Raw genomic sequence first — 12193 nt, 5'->3', positions numbered from 1 at the left:
GCTCGTCCAACGTGAACTTYATCCTATTACTGTCTTTGCTTAAGGTTGATGCCCCTTAATCCAACCCTGGGCAAGCTTACAGGTCTGCTTTGTTGAAGAGCTGGCCTGGTCATGTTATAGAAAAACACTGACATTTGAAAAAGATTTAAAGCTTTACATAAAAAACAATCTGCTGAGAGAAAGTGTGAGTGCTGACTGATGGCTGAAATGTGCTGACTTAGCTATTAAAGTTAACAGAAGCCAAACACTACCTTGAAGGTAAAATRAGCAAAACATTAGATTAAAGCTAATAGAAACTACAGTGGGGTGCAGACGTTTAGGCAGCCTTGTKAATTTTCATGATTTACCTTTATAAATCATTGATTGTTTGGATAAAAAAATCAGTAAAATCATAGAGGACAAACACAGTGATATTTGAGAAGTGAAATTAAGTTTAAATGATTTACAGAAAGTGTGCAATAATTGGTTAAACAAAATTAGGCAGGTGCATAAACTTGGGCACTGTTGTCATTTTATTGATTTCAAAACCTTTAGAACTAATTATTGGAACTCAAATTTGGTTTGATTAGTTCAGTGACCCGTGAAGAGTCTCAAAACAACTTTTAAATGAGCTGAAAACAAAGATTGTTCACCGTCATGGTTTAGGGGGAAGATACAAAAATTAAGAGTTGTGGAGAAAAATATATATATTTTGAAAAGTATAAAAATCAGTAATTTTATTATATGAATGTTGAAGATGTCACAAACTACACAGAATATGCAAAGCATGCAGAATAAATAAAAATCAGGAAAAAATATAGTGTGGATGCTGAGTCAGCGTTTTGTTTTTGCAGCAAGTCTTTTCGTAACAGATTGTTTATTTTCTTCTTTACATCTGATGGTTCGTCTCCATTTTTCCACTATAGATAACGGTATAAAGTTAGACTTTTAACGTTTCTCCTCGTCCCTTCAAAAAATGTGCCCTCTTTGCTTCGTGTGACCCAGAAAATAGAGTCTTTACTGGAAGATAATTAAAGACAGACGGCACTTCAGCCTCTCTGACACCTCCAGCACCTGGTTCATATAACGCTGCAGGCAGTATGTGTTCTGCTGGACCTAAACATGAAACAGCTGACAGTAAAATAACTCCTTTGTTGAGGAAGAATGTGGACCTATAGGCATGCAGTCAGGAAAGAAATGGAAATGATGTTGAACTTTATTATTTTTGTCTTTTTTGTTTGTTTTTAATTTAATGTGCTCATCTTTGAAAACCCCCTTTAGATAAAACTTTTCAGACTGACAAGCAAAGTTTGGAATCCTGACAGATGAAAACAGACTAARTGATGCACCTTGTCTGAGGGAACAGAGCTGAGCAGGACATTTTTCAACATGGTCAGAAGCACCAAGAGTGTTTTCTATGTCACACTCCCGGAAAGATCAAAGGACATCTTTTGGAAGGTTTTTTTTCCTCTCAATATCTGTTAAATTGACAGAGTTATAATAGTGTTTGTTGTAGTTTTTGAGTCAATTGGCTGTGGCAGCCATCTTTAATCCAACTGAATGGTTATCAGTTGTCAGTCATTGAAAGGTTAAAAAAAATCATCCAGTGGTTCAAGAGATATTTTGATAATAGGCACAAACACASAGACACAGGCAAAACCATAAACCATAAAATATAAATGTTATCATGCATTAAGTCAGCTATTTTAATTGTAAAGCACTTTTAAAAAAACACAAAGTGATGTGCATGCAAAAACCAAAGAACATTTCAAAACAAAACAAAGAGCAAAAACAACCATTTAAAACAATGAAATAAGAGTAAAATAAACTAAAGCAGTAATTGGCGAACACGCAGCTACCGCCCCCAAGTGGACAAAACAAACAAACATCACTTTTTACAGGTGAGCTGTCTCCAGCTCTTCACGCAAATTATTGTTGCAGCTTTTTTATGATGAGATGTTCTTATTTCAGAATTTTACTGGACGTATATAGAGAGGGGAAAGTAACACTTGCGATGTGTTGCAAACACTTTTATTTTTCTCACAAGCTCTCAACAAAGCCAGATGTTGTCAGTTCGGTTTTAACTGATTTCAAAGTAACTTATTGCGCTCAGCAGTAAAATTACAGCGAGTTAGAGAACATCTGGGCGCAGACACAGATGTGAGGGGRAAAACACGTGGTTTTTCTTCCAGCAGCCATGCACGCGCACCACTTCCTTTCACGTTTGGATTCCTGCATTTTTTTTTTTCCAGCTTCTCCTCTGTTGTTGCTACTGCGGCGGGTACCACTGCAGATCTGAGCTGGGCAGGGATTCACTCTCCTCAAAGCATCTTCTCCAAACAAACAAACAAACAAGAAGAAAACCCTAAAGTTTGCATCTTCATCAAACTTCATCCTGCACAAAACTTACCTGCGCTGAAAGACCTGGGGAAGCTTGGAACAACTTGATGGACATTTGATTTTTTTTTCTTCATTTTTTTTTTAAATTTTTGTAATATTTTGTGTTTCAACTGAAGACTCCCCCCCCAACCAGCAGAGGATAGGGGTCATATTTAAGGTGGTCTAAGGGGGGCTTTAATGCCAAGGCGATGCWGTGGATGTGATTCAAACAACAGATCCAGACTCCTGTGAACCACAATGAAAGGTAAACTTCTCCAGTCACGAAACTAATGTTTGAGGCTTATCTCACGYGTCACCAGTGACAGCCTGGTGATTGTTTATTTATTCGTTTTTATTTATTTATCCAGATTTCCCTGGCTCTTTCTTTTGTCACTTTCCTGCGCTCTTTCTTTCTCCCGGTGTGGGACGTGAGGAATGCGTGGGCTTCAGCTCCACATCTGCTTTCAATTAACGCGCTCCGTTTGGGATTGTTTTGCATCTGCCCTCTGATGAGCATCCGACAGTAACTTAAAGGAGAAAAAAAAACCCAAAAAGCAATAACTCCAAACAGAAAGGGAAAAAAATACTAACTTTAGGTCCTGCTTTTATCTCAGTTTTAATCTGCCTTTTATAGTTTTACTGTGTGTCCGGGTTCACATCTGAGTCACATGTTATAAATAAAAAACAAAACTTTATTGTGGTTTAACCTATTTAACTGCCTGCTGCTGTATTACACACTGAAAAAAAAACAGTCAAGTGTGAATCATGGTGGTCGGTGGCTCATGAACAGAAACAAAGGGTTTATAAATAAATAAATAAATAAATAAATAAATAAATAAATAAATAAATAAATAAATAGCTCTGATTTTAGACTTATGCAGTGTCCTGGTGTTTGCAGGTTTGCTAAAATAGAATTTCCAGTTTCAAGTTGGAAAAATGCAGTAAACTCAGCAGATACACTGCCCCCTAGTGGTGGAAACATAATGAGCAAATCCAATCCTCGTTCTTCAGGGCCACTATCCTGCATTTTTTTTTAAGTTTCTTTGCTCCAGCACATCTGATTTGAATAATTTGGGTGATATTAAAAGACTTCTGCACAAGAGTTTAATCACTAAATCAGATGTGCTAGAGCAGGTAAACAAGTAGTCCTCAAGGACCAGGATTGGACATCCCTGCTTTACTCAAACAAGGGAATAAATCCTGGATGTTCTTGGCCTGCAGGGTAAATCCCAGAGCTTGCATTGTCCCATCGAGAAGCAAAGATTTCACATGAAAAGAACAAAAATATTTCAGTCAAATCAAATACAGTCTTCATTGTTATTTTTGAACCATTTTGTTGCAAGGTCAAGTGTCTTTCTGCTTTTGTTTTAGTAAGTTTAGTTCACTCATTTAATTTATTTCTGCTTTATTTATCCAGACGAATTCACTGATGAGGAGGAGGTGCAGTCCTTTGGCTATAAACGGTTTGGTAAGTAAATGGCCCATTCAAGTTTCCGTTGCAGCCTTTTTAAGGAATTCTGTTATTTTATTCTACTTTACTGTAAAAGAGTTGAAATATTTGGTTTGGATTGGATCTCTCCAACAATCAACCCTTAGGGTTAAAGGTAGACTATTCCCAGAAACAGTTTTGGCAGCAGTTTTCATTGTTTTTCTTTCTTACAACAGCAGTTTAAAGCACAGGACTGTGGGTGTTCCTGATCGGTTCCTTGCAAGGTTATCAGCATATCTTACTGCTGTTGTTCCACTCTGCACAAAACTGGGGGGGGGGGGGGGGGGGGGTGGGGTACTTTACTTGGTCTGAAACCAAGTAACAGTTTTGCAAATTATTCTGATTATTTCATATCTGCTTATGTGTTTGGGWTTTCACACGACGTGGGGTTTGATCTGATTTAATTCTGATATAAGCCTCCAATTTGGTGCTGTATGCGACAATTTTAAGATTTAATATTAAACTAATGTCACTGATCATTGGGATAATATTGTGTGCTTGCAAAATCAATCTTAGTCCATAACAGATTTTTATTTTGGCTTAACACTCAAAGACACATCTGTAGTAATATGTTTGTTTTTTATTGGGTGATTGAAATATACATAAATAAAGATTAAAAAGCTGTTAGAGTTTTAGCATTAGAATATTTCACTTACATCTCAACCTTCTGAATGAACATTATTAGGAAACATATTTTAGTAGTGACGGCTGTATTTGGTTGGAGCTCTGATTTCTTTGAGAATTTTATACGTCTTTCTTTCACGAAGCAGTTCTTACAAGTTTTCTTCTTAATCTACATCTCACAGATTAATGGGCAACACTTTTCTGTTTCACCACATCCAAAAGGATTTAGATCTAATGACTGTGGAGACCACTAAAATACAGCCCAAACTGTTGATAGCAGGGATTGATCCAAGCTTTCACCAAAATCTGTCCATTTTCAACTTGTTGCAATAAAAATACAAATACAATCTTCTATTGTCATAAAAAAGCTCACATAAAAACACACCATTTCTGCAACTCCTTTTCCTGCTGTTTTTAGCCTCGTTTTGATTGCAAAGTTATGAGGAGTTGTATTGTTAGTGTGATTTATTGATGACTCCTGTCCCACCACAGAGATCAAGTTGCTCCACTTGAGGTCATGTGGTTTTAGGGGTGTTTAAGCGTTTGTGTGTGCGTGTGTCATCMCAGCGTTCAGCAGCCATATATCAAAATGTGTGACTTCAGCAGGAGTCCACATTTTGTGTGTCATTACAGTTTACACTCACTTCTCACTGCCCTGACGTGACTGTATGTGTGTGTATTGATGTAGCTGTTTTTTTTTTACAAGAGGACAGTTTGGATTTTCTTGCTCCCAAACCAAACATTTTTCTTGTTTATGTCATTCGGCTAAGATTTATGTCACCCATTATTTATTTAGAGYGTCTGAAATTTGTACTCAACGGCTTGACTTCTGGTTACCACACAGCTGTGAAGAAACAGCGAAACACTTAAAAAAACAMGTCACAAAATATTCTGTTTGGTATCGGTTAACTGAAATGTTGAATGTGGATGTTAATTTTCGCAATGTTTTTCTAGAAAGGTGAACCCTGGAAGAAGCTCCACAAGCAGGGCCGGCCCGAGACAATTTGGAGCCCTTGGCAAGATTTTGGGTGGCTCCCCTTGTGCAGTTTTCTAAATCTCACTGCAAATTTACGTACATTCATGTGCACAATTAAATACTTATGCATTTGATAATGTTTTGTTTCATCTTTAGAAAACAAGTTGTCCAGTTAAAATAGTTAATGTAATTATTTTAAATAGGACATGTCTACCTATTGCCTGCTAATGTTTTCTGACAACAGTAAGGAACACAGAGCATTTTACTAAATTTTTGTGATTAATAAAACTACATAAAATCTGTATATTATGAAAGTAAAACAGTGAAAACCAAACTTTAACCTAACCTTTGGCTGAGATCATAACTGAAACTTCCATTATCCTTATTTTATTTTCTGAGCAACAAGAGTTAATTTTGACTTCATCATCAGTAAGACTTTTATTTTGAAATATCCTTTGCACCATATAAACACCTCATGTMGTAACAAAGCAGCTAAGAAACTCACAAAACTAATTACCTTCAGAAACCTGAGTAACCAGTGATTATTCCACAGACTAAATCAATTATACCCTGATAAAGTAAWTACTATTTATTTATTTATTTTTATTTATTTGTAGCACCCCCAAGATAGACGGTGCCCTTAGCATTTGCCTATACTGCCTATGCCACAGGTTGGCCCTGTCCACAACAAGTGAAAGGGGCAGCTGAAGAGGATTATGTTTCTCTAGGTGAATGTAAAATATGTCCTGTTTGGAGTAACATTAACTTATTCACAAATACAATAACAGTTGTGAAGAGAATTACGGTAAACCGTGTCYGAAATTATTTTCCAAAACACTAGTAGTCACATAATCAAGTGCATGTTCCAAAAAGAACAAACTCTTCTGAATCTGTCTTCCACACATACTTGTGTTGTCTTCAACAGAGGAACGAAGTTCATGATTCATTTCGGCATCTGCTTCCCATAAGGCCTTTATTTACCCTCCGCAAATTCAAACCTGAGAAGTTGCTGATCTGCTTCCTGTGCCCGTACTTAAAGTTTATTCAATGCATAACTGTGAACTCAGAAAGAGGGAGAGGTGAGGTAGGTGCTACTCATGGTCCAGGTTCATACTGTGCTGCGTCAGCAAAGGGCCAAAGCAAGTGAGGGAAAGAGGAAGGTGGAGTGGAAATGTCTTCAAGTTTCCCATAATTACATATTTTTTTAAATCACTACCACTCTTTTATCGTAACGTGTCTCAGTGCTCTGTACCTTTTTGCTTTTAGTGTTTCTCTTTCATTTGTGATTCAGCAGGGAGACATTTGTCAACACTTATTTTGGGCCGAGGAGTCACATTCCTAGCTTGACTTATTTTTGGGAGTAAAACAGCAAGTGGTTTTAATTTACGGGGACTTTATTATGAGAAAAGAATGTTTTCAGAATGCCTGCCTGGTACTTATGACCCCCTCCAGGGCACGCATGCAGTTTGTGCTCTGTTACCCTAATGAAAGATTACTCTATGTTGTTTTCAATAAAGAGCACCGGGAGTTAGCCGAGGAGATAGAAGGAAGACATTAAAGGATTGCAAAGTAGCAGGAGGAAAAATAAAGAACTGCAGGGAATGAAAAATGACCAATGAAACAGGCCTGAATGAATCCTAGATTGGACAGAATTTGTTTTGAAAGGATTTCTGGATAAAGTCAGGTCAGCTGCAGGTCAGCTCTGCAGACCCCAACACTCAGGAGTCAATGAGATATAATTCAGCCATGCAGACATGTCTGGCAGGCACATTTTGCCAGTCAGGACATATTATTTATACAATAATATAGTAGCTCAGATAAAACCAGAATTTGGACAATTATGCCTGTTTGAAGATTCGAGAGTATAGGGCTTTCTATATTTGAAAATTCTGTTTATATTGKTTTGTATGAGWGGCCCTTTAGGCCATAATTCAAACTTGCTCTCACAGATACTATCAAACCCTCTCACACATACTTTCAAACTCTTTCACATTTACTATGAAACACTCTCACATGTACTATCAAAGTCTAAGTCTCTCACAATCACTACCAAACTCTTTCACATTTACTATCAAACTCTCTCACATTTACTATCAAACTGTAATTGGGGCATTAGGACAGAGTGAAAGATTATAAACTCCTGGTGAACAGCAGAGGTTTTTACAACACTGCAGGTCCAGCGGTGACATCAATATATGGGGGAGGGGGGGGGGTATTTTTTACTAATTTTTTTGACCAAATACTTATTTTCTATCACAATTTGCAAATAAATCATTTTAAAAAATCAGTCAATGTGATTTTCTAGATATGTTTTCTCATTTTGTCTATCATAGTTGAGGTTTAACTGTAATGTCAATTCCAGGCCTCTCTTGAACCATTTTTCTTCCCCCACTGCATCTGACTTCCATACCTAAACCCAGATTTGCTTTCTCCAACCGCCCCTTGCTTGTCGTATGTGTAAATGATGTTACACTCTGTTCACACTGACTTCATTGTATCAGAGTTGGCTGAAAGCCAAAAATAACTACATRTTACCTGGAAAATGTGACTGTATGTTGCTGTCTGACGTCCCACCAAAACACGGTTCTATTTCAAGCTTGGAGGAGTAAAATGTGTCGCAACTGCTGTGACTTCCATTTTAACTCCAGTAGTCACATTTAAAACAGACATTGAAGGAGGGGTGACGTTGGAAAGGATCTCAGACATAAAATATGACTAGTTTGGAAATTCACAGCAGCTTCTGTCTGTGAGTTATATACTGTATATATAAATATATATATCAAACGTCTTCACACCACTCCCGTGGGACACACTGGCCAATTTTAATGACACGCCTGTAACCAGCTTTCATCTAGGCTCCCTTCTCTCACATAATGGATGCTTTTCAAAAGCTACACTCACTGCCCATTTTGGCTCTGTTACAAACAACAGCACGCACAATATTTGAAGTGTCTAACTCAATTCTCGGTGAACACTCTCAGACAGGCGGAGAAATTTTGAACGTATCTCAGACGCAGTGTTTAATTTAATGGAAGCTATTTAGCTCCCCAGAGGAGCCAACATCAACCTTGCTCCTTCCTTTTTTTTCTCATTATTTTTCTGTTAGTCATGGTACTGCTCACTTTCCATCCCTCTGACCTGACTCTAGTGCTTTTGTTGCTCAGGCCGTGTTTACATTGGCCTCCAACCAACACACGGTGCAGTTCTGTTCTTGTTTATGCATTTATAATCTTTTTTTTAGATGCAGCAAAATGTCTGCCATATAGAGTTATTACATTTACTCTGTTCTGAAGTGTTTTAAAAGATCAAGTCAGACGTGTGTTTGTGTATCTACATCTGTGTAACCGCTGCAGAGGGAAACATTAGAGCTGCTGAGTCTGCCAGGGAACACCAACAGCAGGAAGAACTCCACAGTCCTCGGTTCAGCTAAACATTTCAGCACAAGTTCAGTAATATTGCACAAAATCTATTTTTTCTCAAAATTCACAAGCATGTTGGATAAATGTAATGATTTAGCCCAAATTAGACAGGATTTAATGCAACAAACATCTAATTTGTCTTGTGAAATTTCATTTAATTTGTCCAGGGGCCCTAAAAGTATACCAAAACTTGGCCAATAACCCAATAGTAACAGCATAAGACCCTTTGAATGTAGATTTTTGCGTGGTTGTGGTTCCAGTAAAAAGACTTCTCATATTTAGCTTTGTGCAACATGTTGTAGTGGCGACTTATATTAAAATTCTTCATGGCAGGCAGTGTTTCTAAGAAAACTAAAACACATTTGCCTTGAAATTCTGTGAACAGATAGTTTACCTAGAGGGTGGGGCTCAATGTCAGGCCAGGACGGAGGTCACCCATGGGCCAGGTGTGGCCTGTGGGCCACCAGTTGTCCATCTCTGCATTAAAAACAAATTTTGGAGTTCTACAATAAATTAAAACCCAAAACACTCACATGCCACAACCAAGATTGCACACATGCACACCAAGCTGTTTACACTTTTTCTGACCTCATTCGTTTCGCATAAATCTTGGATTAGACACACATTTTTTTTCAAACAAATGTTGTCAAATTGTTGTTTGTTCAGTAAGGAAACAATTACTGCCCAAAAACAATCTTTTAAATGGACCATTTTTGTAACATTTTCCCTTCACCATTTTATCCAGTTATTTCAGGAACAACAAAAAATATTTAGAAGTAGTTTCTTTTATTTTGTAATTTGCATAATGCGTAGTATTTATAGATAAAAAGTGAAGTTATTGGTGTGTTGCAGTACAGGAAGTCAGATACCATCTTTTCTGGGGTCAGTGTATTTCTCCTCTGAAGTAAAGTCAGGCTCGACTGAACAGCTTGCCTGGTTTCATCTGCTCTGCTGGCTGATTCTTATTAAACTGTGTGTAGTGTTACGGCAGAAACTACGTACACATCAGGCTGAGCGATATTTGTTGCTGATTCAGTATTGTAAGTGCTTTCATGGTGGGCTATTCTGCAACCACAGAAAAGAAAACAGCCACATACATGGATGGATGCAGAAAGATAACTTCAGTGTTCAACACTTGGCGGTTTGGGGCTTACACAAGAGTGTAATGAAGTATTCTGAACCTGCGTAATAAAATATACCTCGGTTTATTTATGCTCATGTTGTGGTGGTGAGGCTCTGATTTTTAAATGTCTTCCAGAGCACAGATATTTGTCTGTGAGGCTTCACTCTGGAATCCATTAAAAAAAWTTTAAAAACTTTCTTTATCACCAGAGTTACATGGTTACAATTAATACATGATTACAATTAAACGATGCCGTTTGMTATTAATCCCTGTTGTGTAATGAACATTCTTGACAGAAGACTGCCCCTTTTTTTTCCTGGAAACAGGAACAAAACAGTCCTGTGAAAACAAAAGGGATAAGAAAAACTGTAGAAAACTAAAGATGAGAGGTTGCTCTGCAGACAGTTAAGAGAGGACATGGAGGTAACTGGAGTGAGGACAGAGGGAGATGGAGAAGGGTGATTAAAAGTGACGACACGTGAATGGGGAACAGCTGACAGAAAAATGCATTTCTTTGACAGTCTGTATTGGCTTTCTAAGAATATTTATAGTCTTCACTGAAATGGAACTGCATATTTGCCAAATTCCAAATAAAATCAGATCAATGGCTCAATCAAAAATAAATAGGTCTAATTATTATGAGGTGTTATGCTGGTAATGCTTGTAATAGCCACCACAGTACGTGTGTGTGTTAGCTCTGCTCTCCTTTTCATCCTTTTGTTTATTATAAACATACAAATGTATGCAAACCCAACTGCTAATTTAAATTAATTTGTTCCAAACTTGCATGCTTTGTGAATGCAGTAACCTTTACTGCTGTTTTATTGGAATCTTTATATGTTATCTAAATCAATCAATCAATCAAAATTAATTAATTAATTAATTAAATCAATCACACAGTTGTTTTGTATTTTTTCAGTGACTGTGTTCCACTCTTAATTTAATGCCAGTATTCTGATCCTGAGCTCACTTCTTGTCACAACACCATTGCAGTGTTGGCGAATTAGTAAAGGTACGGAAAGAATTTTACTCACATAAGTCCATGAACTGTAAAGATTTATGCAATAATCACATGATGCATATAAAACTATTTTTGTTGATTTGTCGTTTTCTGGATACATTTTTCTGACCTTTGCTCTTGTCAGCTGCTCAAACAGATATTTGTTTTGGACTCTGTCAAAGTAGAAGTCACAAGATTCTGAGACATTGCTATGAATTATTGGGGTTTGATCACATTCTGACTGAACTCCTGACAAAGAACCCACATGAGACCGATAAAACCAGCAATCTGCTCACACAAAGAAGCAGATTGTGACCTGCCAACTTGCTAACTTTGAACTGTTTTCTAGCTAAAGGATTTGAATTTTTTTTTATAAATGATCCCAAAGAAAAGGGAAACCATTAAGGTTCATGATTTAAATCAGTGGTTGTTGGGTTTAACTCAATGGATTTTTCACATGAAGACTATAAATTTAAACAGTAATCTTCCCCCTACAGCAAGTCACAGTTGGTTTCAACCTATTGTCTTCAGGTTGTTGTTGTTGCAGGAATTACTCAGTTTAACCCAAATGACTTTGAAAGAAATGGTGTAACTATGAAGCTGAAATGCAGTTCAACGTAGTCAGGGTTGGGCCTAGCCAATTTGATGCCCTATAAGATTTCAGGTGGCACCCCGTGTGCCATTTTCTAAATGTCACTGCCAATGTCCTGTACATTCACAAGTTAAATAGCTTTGGCTTTGACATTATTTTCTTTCTTCAGAAACCAGGTTGTACAATAAAAATAGCTAAAGGGGCAATATTATGTGTTTCTCAGGCATACATTTAAATACTTTACCATAATAAAGTATCTATGTCACCTTTAGTTGTTATTAAAATGCTGTTTTTATGTTTAAATAGAAAATAAACTTTTCTCATCACTTCCTCTTCTAAACGCCTTGAAATTGGCCTCTGTCTCTTTAAGAACCTCCTTCTGCTTCTGTCCCGTACAGCTCAGTGGGGGGTGGGGGGTGAGGTGGGGGGTTTCGCGTGTGCTATGATGCAGTTTACTTGGCATCTGAAAATACATTTCCTCAAAGGTATTTTGAATCTGAAAAGAGCTTCACTGAGTGAGCAGTAGTGTTGAGAGCAGCAGACAGTTAAGTTTCACTTTCAGTTTGCTTTGTCACTGCCGAGAGCCCGCAGGAGTCATGGGCGGGGTGGGTG

At 37.5% G+C, this 12193-nt stretch overlaps 1 protein-coding gene across 1 annotated transcript in view; it reads left to right on the top strand.

Moving 5' to 3' along the window:
* Positions 1-2196: 2196 nt before the first annotated feature.
* Positions 2197-12193, top strand: part of colec12 (collectin sub-family member 12) — a 25945-nt gene continuing 15948 nt past the window's right edge. The window contains exons 1-2 of the mRNA XM_014018343.1: positions 2197-2623; positions 3776-3826. Of these exons, the coding sequence (XP_013873797.1) occupies positions 2617-2623; positions 3776-3826 (58 nt within the window). The 5' untranslated portion in view covers positions 2197-2616. The remainder of the gene's footprint in view (positions 2624-3775; positions 3827-12193) is intronic.

The sequence above is a fragment of the Austrofundulus limnaeus genome, unplaced genomic scaffold (assembly GCF_001266775.1).
Source record: "Austrofundulus limnaeus strain Quisiro unplaced genomic scaffold, Austrofundulus_limnaeus-1.0 Scaffold190, whole genome shotgun sequence".
NCBI classification, from domain to species: domain Eukaryota; kingdom Metazoa; phylum Chordata; class Actinopteri; order Cyprinodontiformes; family Rivulidae; genus Austrofundulus; species Austrofundulus limnaeus.
The sequence above is the reverse complement of the archived record's forward strand: the minus strand, read 5'-3'. Positions and strand labels throughout refer to the sequence as shown.